Source organism: Equus asinus, chromosome 9 (assembly GCF_041296235.1).
Source record: "Equus asinus isolate D_3611 breed Donkey chromosome 9, EquAss-T2T_v2, whole genome shotgun sequence".
In the NCBI taxonomy this organism is placed as follows: domain Eukaryota; kingdom Metazoa; phylum Chordata; class Mammalia; order Perissodactyla; family Equidae; genus Equus; species Equus asinus.
In genome coordinates, this window is record NC_091798.1 from 29,400,789 (window position 1) to 29,422,847 (window position 22,059).

The 22,059-nt window shown below is 53.5% G+C and overlaps 1 protein-coding gene across 2 annotated transcripts in view; it reads left to right on the top strand.

Moving 5' to 3' along the window:
• The first annotated feature begins 2,157 nt into the window (after positions 1-2,157).
• The window catches only part of ANXA6 (annexin A6), a 50,316-nt gene continuing 30,414 nt past the window's right edge, over positions 2,158-22,059 (top strand). For both annotated transcript variants that reach the window (XM_070517185.1, XM_070517186.1), the window contains exons 1-6: positions 2,158-2,834; positions 12,447-12,490; positions 18,723-18,813; positions 19,498-19,592; positions 20,112-20,225; positions 21,201-21,291. In XM_070517185.1, coding sequence (XP_070373286.1) covers positions 12,473-12,490; positions 18,723-18,813; positions 19,498-19,592; positions 20,112-20,225; positions 21,201-21,291 — 409 coding nt within the window. In that variant the 5' untranslated portion in view covers positions 2,158-2,834; positions 12,447-12,472. The remainder of the gene's footprint in view (positions 2,835-12,446; positions 12,491-18,722; positions 18,814-19,497; positions 19,593-20,111; positions 20,226-21,200; positions 21,292-22,059) is intronic.

Here is a 22,059-nt window from a genome sequence, read left to right on the forward strand (position 1 = left end):
CACTTGGTTAGCTAAGAGATTAGCATTTGATTGAGTAGACTGAGTAAAGTGGCAGACCTCAGCAGTGTGGGCGGGTATCATCCAATCCTCTGAGGGCCCGAATGGAACAAAAGGCGAAGAAAGGCCAAATTCGCTGTCTCTCTTCTTGAGCTGGGGCCTCCATCTTCTCCTGCCTTCAGACTTCAGAGCTCCAGCTTCTTGGCATTTGGACTCCAGGATTTACACCCCCATCCCTGGCAGTCTGTGGGGCTTCTCGGCCTCCTTAACATGTGAGCCAATTCCTATAATAAGTCTCCTCATATATATCTATGTTTGTATATCTTATTGGTTCTGCTTCTCTAGAGAGCCCTGACCACAATTATGCTAAGTGAAAGAAGCCAGACACAAAAGACCGCACAGAGTACTATCCCACTAATACGATATACGCAGAATAGGTAAATCCACCGGGGCAGAAAGCACATCGGTGCTTGCCAGGGGCTGAGAGGAGGGGGCAATGGGGAGTGACGGCTTAATGGGCATGGGGTTTTCTTTTAGGGTGATGAAAAAGTTTTGGAACTACATAGAGGTGGTGGCTGCACAATATGGATGTCATATTGTGAAGTGAATTGTTCTAAGTGCCAGTGAATTGTTCGTGCTAAAATGGTGAATTTTATGTTATGTGAATTTTCCCCCAAAAAAGGAGAAAAAAAAAAAGTCACATCCCTGCTCTGCTCAACACTCTGCAACAGCTCCCCCAGCGCCTCCTCCGAGGTGAGGAAAAGACAAAGCCCTTAGAGAGCCTGCAAGGCCCCCTCCCACCCCACATGATTCAGTCCCTGGTCCCTCCTTATCTCCGCTCTCCTGTTACTCTCCCTCTCGCTCACTCCACTCCAGCCACACTGGCCTCCTTGCTGTTTCTCAAACATTGCAGGCCCGCTCCTGCCATGGAGCATCTGCCGTTTCCTCTCCTGGAACGCTCTTCCCACAGATCCCTGTTCAGCTCCGCTACCTCCCTCACCACCTCCACAGCTTTGTTCAAATCCCACGCTCTCACTCCCTCTGCCAAACCCCCTACATAACAACTCTCCCCGTCAGCCTGGGACTCCTCATCTGCTTCTTCTTCTCTTTGTCCACAGCACTTGTCACCTCCTAACACATCGTCCTGTTGGCTTGTTGTGTGTCTATCTCCCCTCTGCTGGAATGCAGACTCCAGGAGGGCAGACATCTGCATTTTGCTTGCTGATAAGCCTCCTAAAATAGTGCCTGGCACATAGCAGGTGCTGAATAAATACTTATTAATGACTTGTGAGGATTAAATGTGACATTGCAAGTAAGGCACTGACAACAATGCTGGGCTCATAGAAAATGCTCAATAAACAGCAGCTACTATTATGATGCTGGAGGAAACCCCACCTCCATCCTCACTGGGGCTAGTCCCCCCATAGTCTATCTCAGAAGGTGTTGCTTCAGCTGACAGCAGATCTCACCTTAAGGTAATTAATTTCTTCTTAGTCTTACTGGATTCCGTTTGTCTTTCTGGTCACAACTTAACATTACCTTCGTTCAGAGGTCCAGGTTAGGTTGGGTCCACCTGCTGAGGGCCATCACAGCAAGTCATAGCTTCCAGATTACAACTGTCTAACCTTTATTGTAGCTATGACCTGACCATCTATATATCACGAGAGTGGAAGCTCCGTGAGGGCAGGTCAGGGCCCCACTTCCCATTCACTCACTTCGTCTCCCAGCTCAGTGATGCGAGCAGCAGGTGCTCCATGCTAAATGTCTGTTGGGGGAATGAATAGATGAAAGGACATACTTTCCAACCAGTATCACTACAGGAAGCTTAGAGGTCTCTGAACTAGTGACAGATTGAGGACAAACCCTGGAAAAAGCTTTGAGTATCTCTATCTTTTGGATAAGCTAATTAATAATCAGAGCAGTTAAGTGTCTTGCCCAAGGAGACTCAGCAGCTGAGTGGCAGCCCAGGATTGCCATCTTTTCACTAAAGAATTTCTAAGGGACAGTGTGCATGTGTAGGGGGGAGGTACTACCGACATTTACCGCATCACCACCTCCTCCAGGAAGTCTTTACAAATCCCCCGGAGGACAATCATTCTCAGTTTCCTCTGGATTCCCAGTTTATTGCTTTTTATGTTCTAGCATTTTGCCCACAGCTCTGCCTTTCCTCTGGACTGTGCACTCCCCCGAGCCAAGCAGGAATACCGTCCCTCTGGAGTCACCTGGTCCAGGTTCGAATCCCGACTTCACAATTGACTAGCTGTGCGACCTTGGTTATAGAACTGAATTTCTCTGGGCTCTCTTCCCTCCAGAAAGTGACCAAGTAGGGTCACCGACCTGATGGGGCTACTGAGGAACGGAATCTGATCAGGCCGATAAAGGGCTTGGCCCCAAGTTTGTCAAGCCTCAATGCTCTGTTTCTCAACAAAGCTTCGGCGAGTAGTAGTAATTTGGGGGGTAAGTGTTCAGAACTGGGAGGCGGGAGCCCTGACTTCCAGCCCTGAATGGCCGCGTGACCTTGGCCAAATCCCCCTCCTCTCTCTAGGTCTCGGGTCCGGGGGCTGAGCCGTGACCGAGGTTCTGCCCCCCCACCAAGGCTGGCGACATTCTAAGATTCCAGGAGAGAAGGAACTTGGGGGGGGGGGGGGAGGCGGGGCGAGCCCGATTGGCCCCTGCGCGCCACGTGTCGGCCCCGGAGCGCAGGCTGTGCTCCCCGCCCGCCCCGCGCCGCACCGCTGCTGCTCGGCTAACGGGCTCCCACTCGGCGAGCTGTGTCCTCGCGTTCGGCTGCCCGGCTGTCCGGCTGCCCCTCCGCGCCAGGAGGCCTCCGCCGCGCGGTGAGTGGGTCGAGGCTGGGGAGAGGATCACGCCGGGGGACCGCCTCCGGGGGCTGCAGGGACGCGGGGGCGAGCCCTAAACGCCCAGTCATCGCGGGCCGCGGGCTCCGGGGAGGGGGCGCCCGGGAGCAGGAGGGGCGCGGGCAGGTGCGGGCGCGGGGCGCGGGCACCGAGGGCGCGGTTACCCGAGAGGGGCGCGGGCTGGGTGTGTCCGGGGGGCAGCAGGCGGAGACGCGGAGGCGGACTGCGCTCAGGCTGGGGGAGGGGAGGAGTGAGGCGGGTGAGGGGGCCGGCTCTGCAGAGGGTGTGGTCTAGGGGCGGCTGGCCCCGGGGTGAGGCCGCGCCGGCTGCGGGCTGCGGGCTGCGGGTTTGGGGAAGGGTGCGGAGCCTGGAGAGACTTTGAGGGTCTGCGGTTGGGGGCAACTGCATGGGAGTCTTAAGGACCCGCAGAGAAGGGTGTGGCCGAGGCCGAAGACAGAGGGTGTGAAGAGTCAGACCCTCCAGCCGCTTATGAAATGGCTTGTGTGTATGTTGGGGGGAGGGCTCTCAGGGTCCAAGCTGATGAAGGACTGGCTGTCCATACCTCAGGCCCTCAAGGACCCTCCTGCCCCCTTCGGATCACTGCTTGCCTAGAAAGGAGACTCCCAAGTGGGCTGCAAGGGCCCTGTGGTAGGGCAGAGCCCCACCCTTCTTCCTGCTCTCCGGAAGCCCAGTTTACGCCTTCCCAAAGCTTGGGGGCTTCAGATGACTCCCAGAATACCAGCACAGGCTGAAATACCCTGAGTACGAATCCCGGCTCCATCAACTTGGAGTGTGACCTCTAATCAGTAGCTGTCCCTCTCTGAGCCTCAATTTCCCTCTCCAGTCCTGGGCTGCTAAACGCAGCCCCTCTCAGATGAAACAATGGCTGTGAAAACCGATTAATTTGTCAGCTGCAAGGAGTGACTACAGGCTTGGGAAAGCTGGCTTTCCCTGGCAGGGCCTCTAAGGGGAAAGGACAGGGGTTCTTTGGGAGGACAGTCAGCCTTTGCTTCCTCCCTCCCCCCTCCTTTTCGCTAGACCCTGGCGGGTCTTCTAGATGATTCCAAATTTGGCCATATGGCTCTTGGGTTTGAGAAAGGACTCTGGTTTCCCCAGAGTCCGCCCTTTTCCCTCACTTCCCCCTCCTCCCCTGCTCCAAGCACACCTTAAATTGGTGGCTCCACTGACCTAGCGGGCATATCCTGACCTGCTCAGCCCTTCCCCTTCCAGGTGAATGGCCGACATTGCTTCAGCTCCCACGGACCCTGCCCTTCTGCCTGGCAGGCCCTGTTCCGTGCAGAGGGCACTGGCCTGGGGGTCACTGGAAAGCTGGGGTTACAGTTCCAGGTGCTGGCGGTGCTCCAGCGAGCCCGTTCCCTCTCTGGGCCTTAGTTACCAATCTGTAGCAAAGTCTGCTCAATTGGCTGCCGCTTCCAAGGCTGGTATTTTAGGATTCAACTCTTCTAAGATTTAAGATTCTGGGAGTTGGGTGGGGCTGGGGAGGGAGGCAGAGGCCTCCACCCCCCTCTGCAGCTGTGACAGTCACTCACCCATCTTCCTCTGCCTTCCGCCCTTTGTTCCCAAGGCACCAGCTGCTGGGACACACAAAATATTTGCTGTTTCTGAGTTAAGGGCACCAGCTGTTGCTGGAGCAGAGTATGGATGTGAATGTGCAGAGGAGGGGGCTGCCCCTGGAAAGTTGGGGACCTGGTGGGGGAGCTCTGCAGTGCTGGCGGTGTCTGCAGCATCTGCACTGCGGCACCCAGAGGGAGCCCTGGGCCACCCGGCTGCAGCCCAGCCCCAGCCCCTGCCCTGCCGCTAAGCAGCTGGGTGCCCTGGGCACACTCCTGCCCCTCTGGGCTTTAGTCCCTTCCTCTCTCGGGGGTAAGGGATGTGCCCAGGGCACCCAGCTGGTACAAATGGGTTGCAGCTGCACGGCTCTTCTTGTTGTACTATTCTAGGATTTTCTGGGGAGGTCCAGTGGTATCACCAGCCTCACCCCACCCAACCTTTCCAAGATACTTCCTGGGGGGGACAAAGAGCAGGATGTGGTCTCTACCTTGATTTCTGAACATGTATGTCCACCCGCCACCACCCTGCAACAGAGGAGAGGAAGTGTGTGTGCAGGGTGCCTTGATGCTTATAAACTTTGTGGTTTGGAATCCAGCCACACTCCATTTCCTCTCCTCCTGGGCTCAGAAGCTCCCACAGATCCTGGTCAGGGAGGAGTGACTGTCCTTAGGTTCTTGGAGCCTCAGCACCCTCTTCTGTAGAGTGAGGGTGAGGTTGATACCCACCCTCATGAGATTACAAGATGGCAGATGTGAAAGTGCTTTGTAAACTGTAGAGTACTGTGTGCCGAGAAGCAAGTACTGCTGTTGTCATCTCGGAAGGGTGTGGTGCTTGAGAAGGCAAATGACCTGAACCTCAGTTCCTCATCTGTAAAATGGGTATGCTGGTACTGCTTAAATAATAATAAAATAGCAACCTCTTATTACTTGAACCCTTCTAACTTGCCCTGGTTCCACCCTTGATGTGTTAGATGCTCTCACCATGCCCATTTTGCAGATGTGGAAATGGGCCGTCAAAAGTTTAGGGAAGAAATAATATTAACACTTACATGGTGTCCTGTGTGCCGGGGCCTCTTCTAAGCACTAGAAATGTCTTAATTCTGCTCATCCTCACCACGGCTCCTCTGCAGTAGCACTGTTTTTATCCCACACTTTACATTTGAGCCTAAGTACTTGCCCACGGCCACACAGCTTCTAAAGAGCAGGCCAGGCTTCAGGCTCAGCCACGCTGGCTCCAGCCTCTGTACTGTGATACACTACACTTTGCTGTCCCTCACACAAGTGACCTGAGCTGGGCTTCAAACCCAGGCCAGTCCAATTTCCAAACCCAGGGCAGCCCAGTAATCTCCTGGGGCCTTATCCAGCCCAAGGATCAATGGTTCTGGGTCAGGAGAGGGAAAGGCGCTGCTCTCTAAGAAATCCGAGTGCCTCCTTCTGGGGGGTTTGCCCAGGCGCAAGGCCAGAAGTGGCATTGACTCCAGCTTCACCAAAGGAGAGGCTTCTAGAGGGTGGTGGGGCTGGTCCGAGTGTCTTCCTGCGGGCTGAGGGAGGAGCCATCAGGAAAAGGGGCAGGGAAGGGTCTAGATTTTATAAGCCAAGGCCTCTGACATGGGGTGCATACGCCCTGGGGGCCGCTAAAGATGATTTCCTGGGGCACAGGAAGAAACTATTAGACCTCTTATCATATATGCTTTTAATCTCATGCTTAAAGAGTATATTTTTGTTTATCATAATGAATGCTTAATTTTTTTTCTGTTGTTACTGGTGGTGTATAGGATCAAAAAACCCTGCAGATTACTGCACTAGGTTGCCAGCTTCATGGGGGCGGGAGGTCCATCTGTCTCATTTTCTGTTCTACTCCCAACTCCTACCAGTGGGCATGCTGGAGATGCTCAGTACATATTTTTTTTGAAAATGAGCCCCTGCTTAATGACTAATTTTCTCTGTGACCTTGGGCATCTTACTTACCCCCTCGAGGTATTTCCTGTCTGGGCTATATAACAAGGAATAAAGCACAGTTTAAAAACCATTAGGCTGGATGGTTCCTTTTATTCTGTGATTTTTTCAAGGGGGTCACTAAAGAAAGCATTAAAACAACTCAGTGCATTTCACTCCACAGTCCTTCTGAGCCACACCCCGTGGTAGGGATGCAACAAAGTAGCATATCGTACAATAATTTTTAAGGAAGGGTAAAATAATAACTCACACAGGTATAAAAATGATCATGTGCTAAAGATTTTCTTCTATAGGGGCCGGCCCGGTGGTGCAGCAGTTAAGTTCACACATTCCGCTTCTCTGGGGCCCCGGGGTTCGCTGGTTCAGATCCCAGGTGCAGACATGGCACTGCTAGGCGTCCCACGTATAAAGTAGAGGAAGATGGGCATGGAAGATGGGCTTCCTTAGCAAAAAGAGGAGGATTGGCTGTAGTTAGCTCGGGGCTAAGCTTCCTCAAAAAAAAAAAAAAAGATTTTCTTCTACTGCTTAATTAATGGCTGGACCAGGCAGAAGAGAATCAGTAGACACCTTTATATTGAAAGGAATGTGCAAATGGAGGCAAACTGGCTTTTCCACCCGAGGGGAAGGGAAGTCACTTGGGCCTTTCCCAGACAGGACAGAATGAGCATGTCTTATAAGAATTATTTTGCGTTACCATCAGTTATCTACAAATTACTGAGCTGTGAAGGAGCTCAAAGACAAAGAAAGACTAAAATCAAATAATCTGGAGAGTCGGAGGTACAGATTCTTTTCTACAACACCTTGGAAGCCAGCAGCTTCCGTCTAGGAGAGGAATGATGCGTCTGCAGTGGTTGACCCAGGCCAGTCAAGTGTAGGTGGTTTAAAGTACTGTGGGGGTTCAAGGAGGGGAAGTCCCTCCTGGCTTCCTAGAAGAGTTGGCAGAATCACCTAGAAAAGTTTTAAAAAATTACCACAACTCAGGCCTCACCCCAGAACCGTTGAATCGGAATCTCTGGAGGTTGACCTTACACTTTGGTAAGTTTGAAAAACTCCCCAGGTGGTCGTGATGAAGCCAGAATGGAAAAAGCACTGGTTTTGATGCCGGAGGGCTGAATGGAAAATACTGGTGGGAGAGATTCCTGGTTTAGGGGGGAGAGGGTGTGGTGGTTGGTGAAGGGGAGGAAGATGAAGGCAGGTAAGTCAAGAAGGATACCAAGGGCCTTGAATGCTGAGCTAAGAGGGCCTGCATTGAAGGGGACCGTTGGGGAAGAGTGAGTGGGCAAAGCAGTGACACGGCTCAGGTTGGAGTTCCCTGGGTCCTCCTGGGGCACAGAAGTCTGGGTGACTTTTTGCATCATCTTCCAGGCTATTTTTTAACTTTTCTCAAATTGCCTTCACCACACACGCCTGGTTTCACCCCCTTGCACTCAACAGCTCCTCCCTCCCTAAAAGTGCATTCTAGTCCTCCACAGCCCACCAGCTACCTTTTGAGGACAAAAATGCTTTTTCTTATGCTGGTGTTGCTGTTCTGCCTGACATCCCCTCTCTCTCCTCCTTCCTCGGCTTCCTTCCGTTGAGTCCACACTCTTCACCGTGTATTTCAACAAGCCCAAGTCCCTAATATGTGTCTTAACTTTATGTATGCATAACAGACATAAAAAATGGAACACACAAGGACAAGACAAAAAAATTTAGAGAGGTGTAATATTCTCGTCCTGCAGCCCAGTGAACTGTGGTGCCCAGGACCCCACGAGGGAGACCACTGCTCTAATAATGCTGGTTGTGATAACAGAAGCCACCACTTTTTAAACATTTAATCTGTAACTGGTCGTTCCAGTTTTATACCATGCCAGTATTTTACCTACGATACTTCATTGAATTGTCACAAAAATCTTATGAGATTGTCATTTCAGAGATGAAGGAACTGAGTCAGAAGAAATAACATAACTCACCCAAGGTCGTAAACTAAGAATTTGCAATGTCAGGATTTGAACTCAGGCCATGACTGCAAAGCTTGCATTTCTTATTATAATGTCATACTGCCTCCCTTGTAAATGTTTGGATTTATCATAATAAAAGCTACCATTTGTTGAGCCTTCACTCTGTGCCAGGCACCGTGCTAAAGGCTCTTCATCCATTGTTTCATTTATTTCTCAATACATGGAGGGTTTTTTTTTTTTTTGGGAGGTGAGGAAGATTGGCCCTGAACCAACATCTGTGCCAGTCTTCCTGTATTTTATATGTGGGATGCTGCCACAGCATGACTTGTTGAGTGGTGTGTAGGTCCATGCCTGGAATCTGAACCTGTGAACCCCTGGGCCGCAGAAGCAGAGTGCACAAACTTAACCACTACGTCACCGGGCCAGCCCCTGGAGATATTTTTTTTATATGCATTTTGCAGATGTGGAATTGAGATTTAATTAAGGTAATTTACCTAAACCACAAACTGGTAAGAGACAGAGCTGTGACTCCCAGGTAGGTCTGATCTCCAGGCCCCTGTCTCTTGCATGACTTGGACAAGACCCCATCCCTGTCCAGCTCTCAGTTTCCACCAACTCTCTGGTTGGGCAGTGGTGAGCCTCAGGTCCTCCAGCTCTGGTGTCTTCTCTACCCCAGACCTTCCTCCTAGAGTCAGTCCTGAGCTCCCAAGAGGAAGGAAGTAGCGTGATTGCTTGCAGTCTAAAGGTCTAAGGTGGGGGTGGTCACATCTGCAAAAGCCCCCAGGCAACCCTACCCTTGAATGGGTTCTGGAATGATCAGTCCTCTTAGATATCCAGGTCAGAAGAGATTCAGGGTTCCTGGGAGGAGAGAGGCGCACATCTAGAGTGGCCATAGCTGCCAGCCTTTAGAAGCTGTTTCAACCAAGGTGATGAAACTTGCATATGGGCTGGGAGGGCTGGAGATAGAGAGGAATCCTGTGACCGGGATGCAGGGGGACCCTCCTAGGACTGATATTCTGAGATTTTGCTGTGAAAATCCCTGGTTGAAATCTATAAAAGCCTCCCACGTCCACACTGGATTTCCCAAAGAGGGAGCGGTGTTATTCCCATTATACAGATGTAGAAACTGAGGTCCAGAGATAGAACTGGCTTGTCTGAGATTACAGACAGATGGGAACCAGAACCAGGGTCTTTTCCCATGAACTCTTCCTAATGTCCCGTTGCAGCCCTGGCCCAAGGCTGTGTGGAGGCCTGTTATGACCTGGAGCCAGGAGTCAGGAGGCTGGCTGTTGTCTGGGCCCTGGCAAGTCACTTATCCTCCCTGACATGGCTTCACCCCGTCTCGAAAATGAGGGGCTTGGAGGAGTGGCTCACCAGGGGCCCTCTGGGATTCTGAAACATTGGATATAAAACATTTATGTAACAGCCAGTTTGAGAAGTGTGGTGTGGGTTGCTCTGGGAGGGATCAGAGCCCCTTGCAAAGCCAGGGTGGAAGGCGCCGCTGTGACGAGCTGCAGAGCTTCCCTGAGCCTCAGAGGAGGGGCTGTGGGAGTCCAGCCCCATAAACTGCAGGCTGAGCATCTAGTTCTGGAGGAAGCTTGCTTCTCATGTGCCCACAAGACTCACATCCACCACTCTTGGAGCCGAGAGTATTTTCCCAAAGCCTCCAAGGCCCCTCCTCTGAGCCGTCTCTCCTTGGAAGGGGCTCTGGTCCAGATGGGCCTGGGCTGCAGCCAGCAGCTGAAGTTTCCAGCAACAAGGCCAAAGGAGAATGCTTTGAGGCTGGAGGTGCAGGTGACAGGCCTCAGCTGGCTTCTTGGGCCTCCTGAGGTCCCTGTTTGTCTGCCGGCCCTGGGACTCCCTCACTCTCTGCCCAGGCCTGAGGAAACCCGGAGCTGGCTCCCGGCCAGACCCTGGGGGCAGTGTGGGCCCCTGTCCGCTGTCAGGGGCAGTTTCCATTTCCTGGTGAGGGCTGCAGTTTGCCTCAGGGGCCCCTGGTTGTCAGGGGAACAGCAGGGTTTCCTCGAACTCCCCTGTGGCTGCAGGCCGATCTCTGTCCGTCTCATGTCTGTCTGCTGACTGCAGTTTGGAGGCCTCGTAATCAGGCAGTGGGGACACAAGGGCAAACCCGACAAAGCCCTGTCCTCGGAACTTCCCACAGCGAATGCCACCATTTATTGAGAACATCTCTCGGCCGGGCCTCGTGTGCTCTGCCCTTGACCTAAGTTATGGCTCATCCTCCAGCAAGCCTACGAGGCAGGACAGGGAAAGCCCCAATTTCGCCCTTGAGATAACCTTGAACTCAGCGATGAGCAGGATGCTCAAGGTCACACAGCTAATAAATGACAAAATGGATTTGAATCCAGACCTGTCTGACTGCAACACCCGTGTTCTCCCCACTGTGTCACCCCACGTGTGACCCCAGAGTGAGAGCAGGATTGTGGACTGGGGTCAGGGCCCGATCTCCCGTAAGTATTTAGTGGGGGGCGTGGTCTGTGGAGAACTGGAAGGCGGAGCTGAAACGTCTCCTTGGTCTCTCCCCTCTCCTAGTTCAGCTCCTTGTAGGTCTTACTGAGTAAGTCTGGTAGTTATTTTTACTTTTAAAAAGTAATATGTAGACATGGTTAATAAAGATGGAATTGTGCCGTCCTGACTAAACCGGAAAGCGCCGGTCCTTTCTGCTCCTCTAACCCTGAGAAGATGCTTCCCTTGTGTCTTTGCTGTCCTGCTGTGGGTGCTCATTAGCCCAGCCCCTCCCCGTGCTCTTCCCCTTTCCAAACCAGTTACGTCCCTTTTCTCATTTCTTTTTCGGTGAGATATCTTTGTTTCTTATTCCTTCACTGTAGACCCCGTCTCCTGACACCCCCCTCAGTGAGATCCTGTGTCCTGTTTGTTCAGTCACACCCCACCCCCCATGACCTTCTGTCCCATCAGAGAAAAGTCCAAAGTCTTCACAGTGGACGCAGGCGCTGTCCCCGACCCCCATCCCACCAGTGTCCCCACCCCCATTCTCTGTTTCCACATCGCCACACCGAGCTCCTTGACCGCACTGCCCGCAGGTGTCCACGTGGGTCATGAGACCCTCTGACCACTCCACCTGGGACTGACCCCTTGTCACTCACTTCTGACCAAGCTTCATCTTTTCTCCTTCGTTCTTATCGCAGCCTGATGCACGTCTGCATTTGTTATTCTTTCCCATTCCAGAGTAGGCCCAGAAAAGCAGAGTTTTTAAAAGCTCTTTTGTTTACTGCTGTGTGGTGCCTGACTCGAGCAGATGGTGAAGAAGTGTTCACTGCCTTACCCAGGAACCATGGACAGCCCTTTAGATATTTGCACCAGGGCACCCGCAGCCCCTTGGCTCTGCTCTTCTGCAGACCCTCAAGACCTGGGCTCTGAAACCGTCCTTGGTGACTTGGAAGGAGAACACGTGTGGTGCAGATAGCATGGACTCTGGAATCAGCACTTCGTTGAGTTCACTTCTAAGCTGTGTGACCTTGGGCAAATTATTTAACCCCCTGACCCTCCATCCTCGGTTCCCTCCTTTATAGAAAAGGGGAATCTGATGCTGGGAAGGATGGCTGCGAGGATTAAGGGAGACAACATCTGGGGAAGTGCCCTACGCAGCCTGGAGGAGTCACGTGGTCAGTGGTCGTGCCCACTCCCCCTCTCTGTTCCAAGTCCCTTTTCCATCATGGTGTGAGTGTCTGGACACCTGCTATCTATGGGTTGTCCTCTGAAAAGTGCATCTGGCCCTGAGCCAGGTCTCTGGGTGTAATTTAACCTGAAGGGCTGGAGGCAGCTGGAAGACAGCAGCGGACGTATATGCCCTTGGGAGAAAGGAAGGGTGAGGAAATTTGGGGGAAAGAATGAAGGAAACAGGGCCAGCCCTGGTGGCCTAGTGGTTAAGTTAGGCGTGTTCTGCTTTGGTGGCCTGGGTCTGGTTCCCAGGCATGGACCTACACCACTTGTCAGTGGCCTTGTGGTGGTGGCCCACATACAAAATTAAGGGAGATTGGCACAGGTATTAGCTCAGGGCCAATCTTCCTCAGCAAAAAAAAAAGAAAGAAAGAAAATAAGACAGCAGAGCACAGGGGAGTCTCATGAGATGTCTTTCTTCTCCACAGTGTTTCCTGCTGCAGAAACTGAGACCATGGCCAAACCAGGGCAGGTAAGGAATCTCTCCCCTCCGAGGCTGTTCTCTGCCTTCCCTGGGTCTGGGCTCCTCCCTGAGTCACTAGGCCTGCTGGAGAGATCCCTGGTACCTTCAGCCTGAAAGGAGCAGGATAAGTTCTCAGGCTTTCCTTGCTCTTGTTATAAGTCACACCTCTTTCAGATGCAAGTGACTAATGACAATACACAACATCCTAAGCAGAAAGGATATGTCTTGGCTCACATGACTGAGAAATCCAATGGCTTCAGGTCTGGCTGGATCCAGGGGCCCAAACGATATTGTCAGGATTTGGCCTCTGAGCTGTGCTTCCTCTGGGTGGCTTCATTCTTGGGCAAATTCTTCCCTGCCTGAGCACGCTAGCCAGCAGCAGCTCATTCGCCTGTCTGAGAGTAACAACATAACTTATTCCCCGTGATTCCAAGGAAAGTGCCAGGTTTGGTTTTCATTGGCTGGGCCTGGGTAACTTGGAGCCGGGTGGCAGAGTCAGTCCCAGCTGAACTGAGTGGCCCAAGAGTGGTGCCCCCAGGAATGGAGATGGATAGTGCAGGCAAAAGCATTAGAGGGTCCTCTGCTCTCGAGGTGGACATGTTCCCTGTCACATGCATTTGAGATTCAATTTGCCTGACTTGGAAGATCCCGGTCTTTCGTGCTGTGTGACCACTTTGCTGGGCAGTAGAATTCGAGGTGCATCAGAGCTTTTACTCCTCTCTGTGGCCAGAGCTGGGTTCTGTCCTTGGTCAGAGCAAGGTGTCATTCTGTGCCAGGGTTTGCTGAGAGTAGTCCCTGTTGGCTGGCCTTAGAGGAAGAGTCGTGGTCACTGTGATGATGGCATCGGAAAGGGAGAATAGAACTAAGGGATGCCTGACTTGGCCCCGTCTGTCCCTCACGTCAGTCACAGAGCTCCTGCCCACAGACATAATACAGGAGCTGTGTGATCTTGGCTGAGTTCTTTACTCTCTCTGGGCCTCAGCTTTCATTATGAGGTGGTTGAGCTTAGTAAAAACTAAACTTTGTCCCTGTCTATTGTCTTGCCACCCAGCAGACAAGGGCCGTAAGGCCCTGTCTAGTCACAGTTCTAGAAGAACGCAGTGTATTATGTGACATAGGATTCGTACTCAAGAGACTCCTAGCCATGCTCGCCGACTCAGCCTCTAAGGAGCATCCTTTGCACAAGTTGCTTCTCCAGCCAGGAGGAGAGAGTGTTAGTGGTTATGGGCAAAGAGCCAGGGCGGAACTTTTGCTGTTCCTCACTTCCCATGTGTTGTCATCCCAGATCTACTTCCTGAGAGGCATTTGAATTACAGGGTTCTAGGTGCCCGAAGTGGACTGATCAGGCCCCAGGAGATCAGAGGGGCCAGGACCCAGGGCGCAGATCTTTTAGACTCCTGGTGCAGTGCTCCCAGACCATGCTGTCTTTCTGGCTGACCTGTGGTTTCTTGTTGCCGTGGACCAGGGGCCAGTAGACATCTTGCAAGCAAGAGTCCCAGGGTGGCAGAGCCTTAGGGGCCGCTCGTCCCATGGAGGGAGTTGGGATCCCCCACGCACGGTGCTGATGCTCTGCTGGGGCAGTAAAGGCAGTGCAGAGGCCTGCGGGTTGGGGTAACAGGAAGCTGCCTGGAGGGAGCTGCTCGGGAAGAGCAAGGGGCTGAGATGGTCTAGGTGGAGCAGATGCTGGGACAGAAGGCCAGAGGGAGGGAATGTCGTGTGCTCAGGGCGGTGAAAGTAATCTGGCGTGCTCAGAGGGCAGGGGTTTCGGGAAGGGGAGGAAGTTCAGAAGACGGTGTGGAGAAGAGCGGGAAAGGTCTTCCTCCATTCAGCCAAAGCTTGTGTCTTTTGCTTCCAATTCTGCTTCTAGTTCCCCCTTCCCAACACACACACATGCACAGAACAAGCCACTCATTCTTTCGTCTGGTCCAGATCACCCCACATTCCTCTTGCTGAGTTCTCTCTGTCTTTCCTTCCAGAACAGGGGGACTTGAGGCCCAAAGATGTAAAGACATAGCGCGGCATCACAGAGAGGTCCCGGAGGCTTGGCTCTGTGGCCTCAGCCTCACAGGGATGGTCTGGGTTCGAATGTGATGATGGGCATATGGAACGCTTGAGGACAGGGCGAGAGGGACGGAGCTGGTACCTGGAGCTCCAGGAGCTGCAGAGACAAGGCCTGAGTCCGGCCCAGGCGAGGCAGCTCTCAGCTGGAGCCCTGGCCGGGCCACCATCTCTTTGGGTGACATTACTTCTGCTCCCGAGAAGCCTCGGGGCTCCTCTAGCAGCAGCCTGGGTGGGGCCCAGGACCATGAAACCCCAAGGCCCAGGCTGCTCACCAGCTGGCACTGCGACCTGCTGAATATTTCAGGGTGGAAAGTGCCTTCTGCTCTGCTTTCCCCTCGCCTCCTACTCATCGTGGGTACCTGAGGCCAGGAACCTGCCTGCTGCAGGAGTGACAGGGAGTCAGTGAGGTGGAGAAGTGGGGACAGCTGCACAGGTGGCGCTTGGAGATGTAAAATTCTCCAAGTTGGTGTGAAGATGACCAGCCATGGGTGATTTGAAGGACCGTCTCTCTGTCTCTGAGTGTGACCCTTGCCAAGGCCCCCTGTGCACCCCCTCTTCTAGTGGCTGTGATCCTATGGGGTCCTGGGATAACTAGTCTGCAGGCAGTTCCCTGGAAGGCTTTATTTTCCTTTGCAAAGACCCACAGGGGAGCCCAGCCTTGCTGCTCGCTAGGCCTGTCTCTGAGGGAACGTCTGATGAAGCCTTGTGTCAGGCAGCAGACTTCCTTCCCCCACGTGGCACTACATCAGCCACAGCCCCTTCCCCACACCCTGCCCAACCACTGTGCTGTGCCAGGAGGGAGGGAGAGGAGGTGGAGGAGCAGCAACAGGAGAGAGGGGCATCAGCTCCCTGCTGAGACCTCTGCCTTTCCTCCTGGGGACACGCTTCCACCCTCTCCTCTTCTCCTTACCTCCTGGTAACCTCCAATCCCACGATCATGGCGGCTTTGGGCATCCACACTGAGCACTGGAGACTCTGGGCTGGCTGCCCTGCATGTTGCTTGCCTGCTCTTGCCTCTCTGTGAAGCCTTTTCCCTCCCCCAACCCCTTGGGGCCAGCTGCTGCTCATCTTTTAGGACACAGCTTAGTCTTCACCTCCAAGAAGTCGTCTTTGATCTGCTGAGAATATATTCACAGTCATATTCCATCCATGCACCCATCCGTCTCGGAACAAATATTTAGTGAGTGCCTGGTTGTGCCAAGCCCTGGGGAGTTCATCAGTGAGCAAGGCAGACTCTCAGAGCCTTCTAGAGGGAATTTCTCTTTCCTGGCTCCCGTGTTACCCTTAGCATAGTATCTACCACACTGTGTTGTAGTTGGAATTGTCATGATCTCCCGGCCAGGCTGTGAGCTCTTAGTGGTCCCTGGTCCTAGCATTATGCAGGTGCTCAGGAAACGTTGCGTGAATGAATGAGTGGCATGGTAGCCTGAGGTGCCCTGGAAGCGTGAGTGTCCAAGACAGCGAGAAGCACTTAGGGTCTCACGGGTTGGATGGATTGCTGCCTATTGATAGCCTTGAAAATGGGCTCAGAATGGCACAGAGAGGACATGGGCCTGCCTAGAAGGAGCCAGCTCCAGCAGAGGAGGCAAATGGTACAGGATCCAAGGGGAGGAACAGACGGACGTTGCTAATGAGGGGAGAAGCCCTGGGCTGTGTGATGTTGTCCCTTCCTCACTCAAGGCCCCACCTGGATGGAATCTGAGGGGAAGGGAGAGAGCCTGATCTGTTGGAAAGAACCTTGGGTTCTCTTCCTAGCTGGGCCTCTGACTTGCTATGTGGTCTTGGATATGTCACCTTCCCTCTCTGTTTTGGAGGTCTGCTGGGACACAGGTGGTAATAGGAGACCAGCTTTCCTCATGTGGTTCTCAGAGGGCTTTCCCTCCTTTATTCCAAGTGAGCACTGGGAGGCAGGTCCTACCATTGGCACAGTGGATTGAAGGCTGGAGTGAATGTGGGTTAGGCCAAGAGGGCTCAGACAGGTAGAGAGAAAAGCACACATGGGTCATAGCACCAGGCTAGCCTGTCAAAGGGCCCAGACAGACCATAGAGGACCTGGCCCCTCCTGGCATCTTTCAAAGCTGCATACTGCAACGCTGGTCCCAAGAGTCGCTGGCATTGGAGAGAGCATGGCTGGAAACCCACTGCCAGGAGAGGGCTCTCCTCCACCACCTCCCCCTTCAGCATCCTCCGTCTCAGCCTGAGCCATCATGGGTCTTCATCCATTCCTTCCACCCCGTCACGGCTACTGAGCCCCTTTGTGTCGCTGTGTCCAGCACTCTGCCAGGTGCTGCCCATAATCTGTATTTGTCTTATTCATAGCACAGTCCCCACCCGCCATGGAGTCAAGAAACAAGTGGGAAGCTGAACTAAGGGGTCTTTAAGGAGCCTTGCAAAGCCGTAACTGTAATTCTGGCCTTCTCAGCCGTCCGTCCATCCTAGAAGCTCCTATTCTCTGCTCTGCTTCTTGATACTCCTGGGTTGGAGGGTGTCCAGAGAGAAAGACAAACAGGTTTGGAAGTCACATTCCTGTAGGACACCAGTTGTTTTGTCTTCTTGTTTGTCTCTTCTGTGGCAAACACTTGAGTGCCTCCTTTGCTCTGTCTCTGTGCAGTGGACAGGATGGACCTGGTGCTGCCCTCAGGTCTCTGTCAAGCTGCCTGCCCCAGGTGTTGTGGTCAGCAGGGATTTCTCCGGCTCCGGCCCGTGCGGGGTGTAGCGAGGCACAGGGACGCTCTGGCGGGAAAGCCACCATCCATGCTCGCTGAACTCCTTCCGAGGCTCTGGTCTGGGTAGCTGGCATGTGTTGCTCTTTCCTTCTCTGCCCAGGGCTGTGATCAGGTTGCAGGGAATTCACGGGTGGCGGGAAGAGGGCCGTGTCTTTCTGGTCACTGCCCTGTAAGAACTTTAAATAGCAACCCCGTGCCCACGCCTGCGTACCTCGGAGGAGCCAGCAACTGCAGACGTAAACTGAGGAGCATGCAAATGTCTGGCCAGGTCCGCAGTGCAGGCGCTGGGAGATGCAGGCGATGGTCGGAGGCCCGTTTTTCCTGTCTACTTCTTACCCCTTTAAGGCACAGGTTATGTGCCACCCACATTCCCTCTGTGAAGCCTTTCCTGGTTCCCTCCCCGTGCTGAAATCGGCCTCTACTGTTTTCCCACATTCCTTTGCCTCTGTCTTAGGGTGTTTATCACAAGGTTTATGGTGATTTGTGTGCTTGTCTCTCCTCCACTGGGTCAGAAGCTCGTGAAAGACAGGGTTGGGTCTTTTTCCCTAGTCTGCCACCGTCAGCATCGGGCCTGGCACAGGCTGAGCAAGTGCCCTGTCACCGTGCTGTGTGCTGAGTACCTTGGGCTCTGGCATCCTCCGCTCTCCCAGCTCTCAACCACTGTCCCAGGCCCCATATTTCTTGGGGCCCTGTAGCTGACCCACATCTGACTTCTCTGTGAACCAGCCCATTGTGCTTTCAGGTTCTGTGTGGAAGATCCTCTGGCTCCACCTCTCTGCCCCTTCGCCCCAAGGACCCAGCCAGCTTGTCCTCAGATGCCAGTTCACAGCTTGCTTTACAGGGCCCAGCGGGGCGGCACCTTGTCTTAGCGGCAAATTGGAGGGTGGCTCTGGGCCCCCCTGGGCCAAGCCCCCACCCTCTGAAGCTGATGGCTGCAAGGTTTCTGGAGCTGGAGAACAGAGGGGAACAGGCCGGAGATATGGGGCCTGTGTGACCCTCTGCAAGTTGCTTCCCTTCCTTGGGCTCGGCTTCTTTGTTTCTCTGATAGAGATCATCTTAAGTGCTTCTGCAAGTTGCTAAAATACTCACATTAATGGAGGTGACGGGGCTTTGTAAACCACAAAGTGCCATTAAAATATGCGAGGCTCTTGTTTCTCCTGCCTGGATCATTTGCACCCCTGCACTCAGCTGGCTTTTATCTCTGCTGGGTCCTAGCAAAGTGGTGCAGGGCCCTGGCCTTCTTTACTGAGCCACCCTCCCTTGGGGAAATGGCACCGGCTTTGGGGCAGGTGGCGGCAGGAGGTGCCCGGAGAGTCATCCCTATGCTGACCTAGGCCTTCTGAGGTCCCTGCTTGCTTTTACGGGAAAGGAGCTCAGCCTGTGGCCAGGGTTACGAGAGCGGCATGGGGCTGGGGCCACAGTCAGCAGCTCACCCTCTGCTTTTCTCTCTACAGGGCGCCAAGTACCGGGGTTCCGTTCACGACTTCCCGGACTTCAACCCCAGCCAGGATGCCGAGGCCCTGTACACCGCCATGAAGGGCTTTGGTGGGTGCTTGGCCACTGGGAGGGGGGCCCCCAGGAAAGGGAGTGGGATTCACTGGGGCTTGGGGGTGTCCCCACAGGTGCGCACAGCCCAGAGCCCTTTTGGGGTGGGGGTGAGATGAACTCGTCTTTTTTTGTTTCCTCTTCTTATTTTTTTATAACTTTATAATGAAATATTCCAGACCAACAGAAAGGTCTGAAGAATAATAGAAGCTTCACCCGTACACCTGCCACCCAAGCTGAGAAACAGCACCTGCCTCCTCAGATGGTTGAAACCTCCTTGGCAGGTCCCCCTGCCGCCTCTCCTCTTGGGGGTAACCACCACCCTGAATTAAGTGCTTGTTTTTCTCTTTTATTTTTCTTGTCATGAAAAGAACCCTGTCCTGGGTGTTAGGACACCTGGGTTTTTCTAAGCCAGCCTCGCTGTAAGACCTTGGGTGAGTCTCTGCCCCTCTCTGGGCCTCAGTTTCCTTATTTGTGTGATGAGGAGCTGGATTGTGGGCCCTCTGAGCTCAGATGCTGTGTGTGCTGTGATCCCTCTCAGTGGGGGCCTGACAGGTCTCCATAGATCCCCCGCTCCCCTGATGCCACCGCCCTGTGGGCAGAAGGCTGGACTGCAGGGAGCAGCCCCGGTGGCTTTCCTGAAGGCAGGTTGGGGTAGGGTGACGGGTGCCTCCCCTCTTCCAGGCAGTGACAAGGAGGCCATACTGGAGCTGATCACTTCCCGCAGCAACAGGCAGAGGCAGGAGATCATCCAGAGCTACAAGTCCCTCTATGGCAAGGTAACCATGGCCACCGGAGGGCGGGTGAATGGTTCCAGCCATGTGTGCCTTCAAGGTCTTTCCTGAGTATTTACTCCAGGGCAGCCTCTCTGCTGGCTCTTCTGCTTCCTTTTTTCTCCTCTCAGTCAGGGAACATTCATCCACAGATAGTCTAGAGCACGTGCTGCGTGCTGGGCCCTGTGCTAGGCGCTAGTGCCACGCAGGTGACTAAGACCTGTGCAGCGTCACCCTGGGGCCCACAGACAGCGGGAGAGACACACAGTAAACAAGTAAACGATGGTGAGGAAGGGGCACGATGCTATGGGCTGGACTCCTGCACCGCCATATGCCAGCTGCGTGACTTTGGGAAGTTGCCTGACGTCTCTAAGCCTGTTTCTTAAGGTTGATGAGAGTACCTAGCTCCAAGAGGGCCGATTAAGTGGGCTGATTGAATTGTCCGTGCCTGAGTGAGTGCTTATTAAATGTAATTCTTACGTTATAGCTGCTCTTCCTTCTTCCTCCGCCTCCCTCTCCCCCCAGGACCTTATCGCTGACTTGAAGTATGAGCTGACGGGGAAGTTTGAACGACTGATTGTGGGTCTGATGAGGCCGCTTGCCTATTGTGACGCCAAAGAAATTAAAGACGCTGTCTCCGTAAGAAGCATGTGTCTGTGTGTTGGGGGTGGGCATGGTTACTGGGAAGATTCCTGCTTCTCTAGCAAGTATTCCGTGAGCCCTGCTCCCACCCGGCGGACGTGCTGTGCTTCAAGAGGCAGCTTGCCCAAACCCTGTCCCAGAGGGGCACCGAGGGTCTCCTCCAGAGGGACAGATGTGGGACACATGTTGCTGTGGGGCACACCCCATAAAAGGGGGCCCTTGGCCCAGACCCCCACACCAACAGCTCAGTCCTGAGGGAGCAGGATATAGGGATGTGGAGACACACGGCCCAAAGGCCAAGGGCGTTCTGAAAGAGGTTACAGGGCAGGGCCCTGGGCCTGGGGTGGCTTGAGCGAGTGTCGTAGAAGATGAGGGGATCCAGTTGGGCTCGAAAGCCTGGAGAGGATTGGTTGATCAGAGTGGTAAGGTCCTTCTAAGCTGGAGAAGAAATGGCAGGAGAGGTTGTGGCGGTGTGTTCAGGTATGAGGAGCAGCTTGGTCTGGTTGAGGTAGAGGGTTGCTCCCTAGGAAGCAGGGAGAGATCAAAGCTGTCAAGTGTGCCCAGGACTTTACAGCTTATAACGTGCTATGATCTTTGTCTCAGATGAGCCATCAAACATGAATTCATTGCATAAACTGAAAAACTTAGCAAGGTGAGAGATTCTTACCTCCTCTATCTCCCTGGGAGTTTGGCAGAACAACCAGTATCATCTCCGTTCTACAGAGGGAGAAAACTGAGGCCCAGAAAGATAGTGTCTTAATGAGAGATCACAAAGCAAGCTGTGGGCAGAGGTGGGACTCGAACCTGTGTCTTTTGATTCTCAGGCAGCAGCTCCAGATCGATGCATAAGAGCTGTGGTTGGAGCACCCTGAGTGCTGGGGGTTTCATAGTTCTGGCCGCTCCAGGCTCCCAACCCATGGCTGGTGGTCAGCCATCCCCACCCGTGACTCGTGTACCCCTCTCTTCTCCCAGGGCATTGGCACCGATGAGAAGTGCCTCATTGAGATCTTGGCTTCCCGCACCAACGAGCAGATCCACCAGCTGGTGGCAGCATACAAAGATGGTGAGACGGGCAGGAGGGGCCATTCAGGTTTTTCAGATATGAAATGAGGGTGATTGCAAGGGTGGGGACCTAAAGACTATCCACCCACCTTCTTTCCTCTTTCCCTCTGACTGTCCATCTGTCTGTCCATCTGTCCATCCATCCTAGAAGTACCTGCTCTGTGCTGGACAATGTGCTAGGTTCTCAGGATATGGTGGTGGGAAAACCCACGTGGTCCCTGCCTCCCAGAGGTTATAGACTAAGGAGGTAACGAGGGACACAGACCATCAATAGGTGAACTTGTGATGACATGCGTGGATAAGTGTTATGAAGGAAACAGATGAGATAACAAGAAGCAGACTTGACCTGCTTCGAACAGGTGGTCGGGGAAAGCCTGTCTTAGGAGGAAATGAGAAGGAGCCAATTGTATAAGGAGTGGAGAGAAGATCCCGGGAGACAGAGGGAACAGCAAGTCCAAAGGCCCTGGGGCAGTGATGATCCTGGTAGGCAGAGCGAGGCGAGAGTGGCAGAGGGCAGGGCAGCATCACGCAGGGCCTCGAAGGCCAAGAGAAAGAGACAGTGTTTTCTTCTAAGTGCAGTGGGAACCAGGGGAGCCCAGGTTCAGATAGGAGCTTGAAGACAGTCAGCCTTGTGGCTGTGGGTTGGAGAGCGAGTGAGAGCAGAAACAGAGAGAACCTTCAGAAGGCTGTGACTGTCCAGGAGATGAGACGGTTCCTGGAATGGGATGGCACAGGTGGGGATGGAGAAAGGGGTGGATTACATCCCATC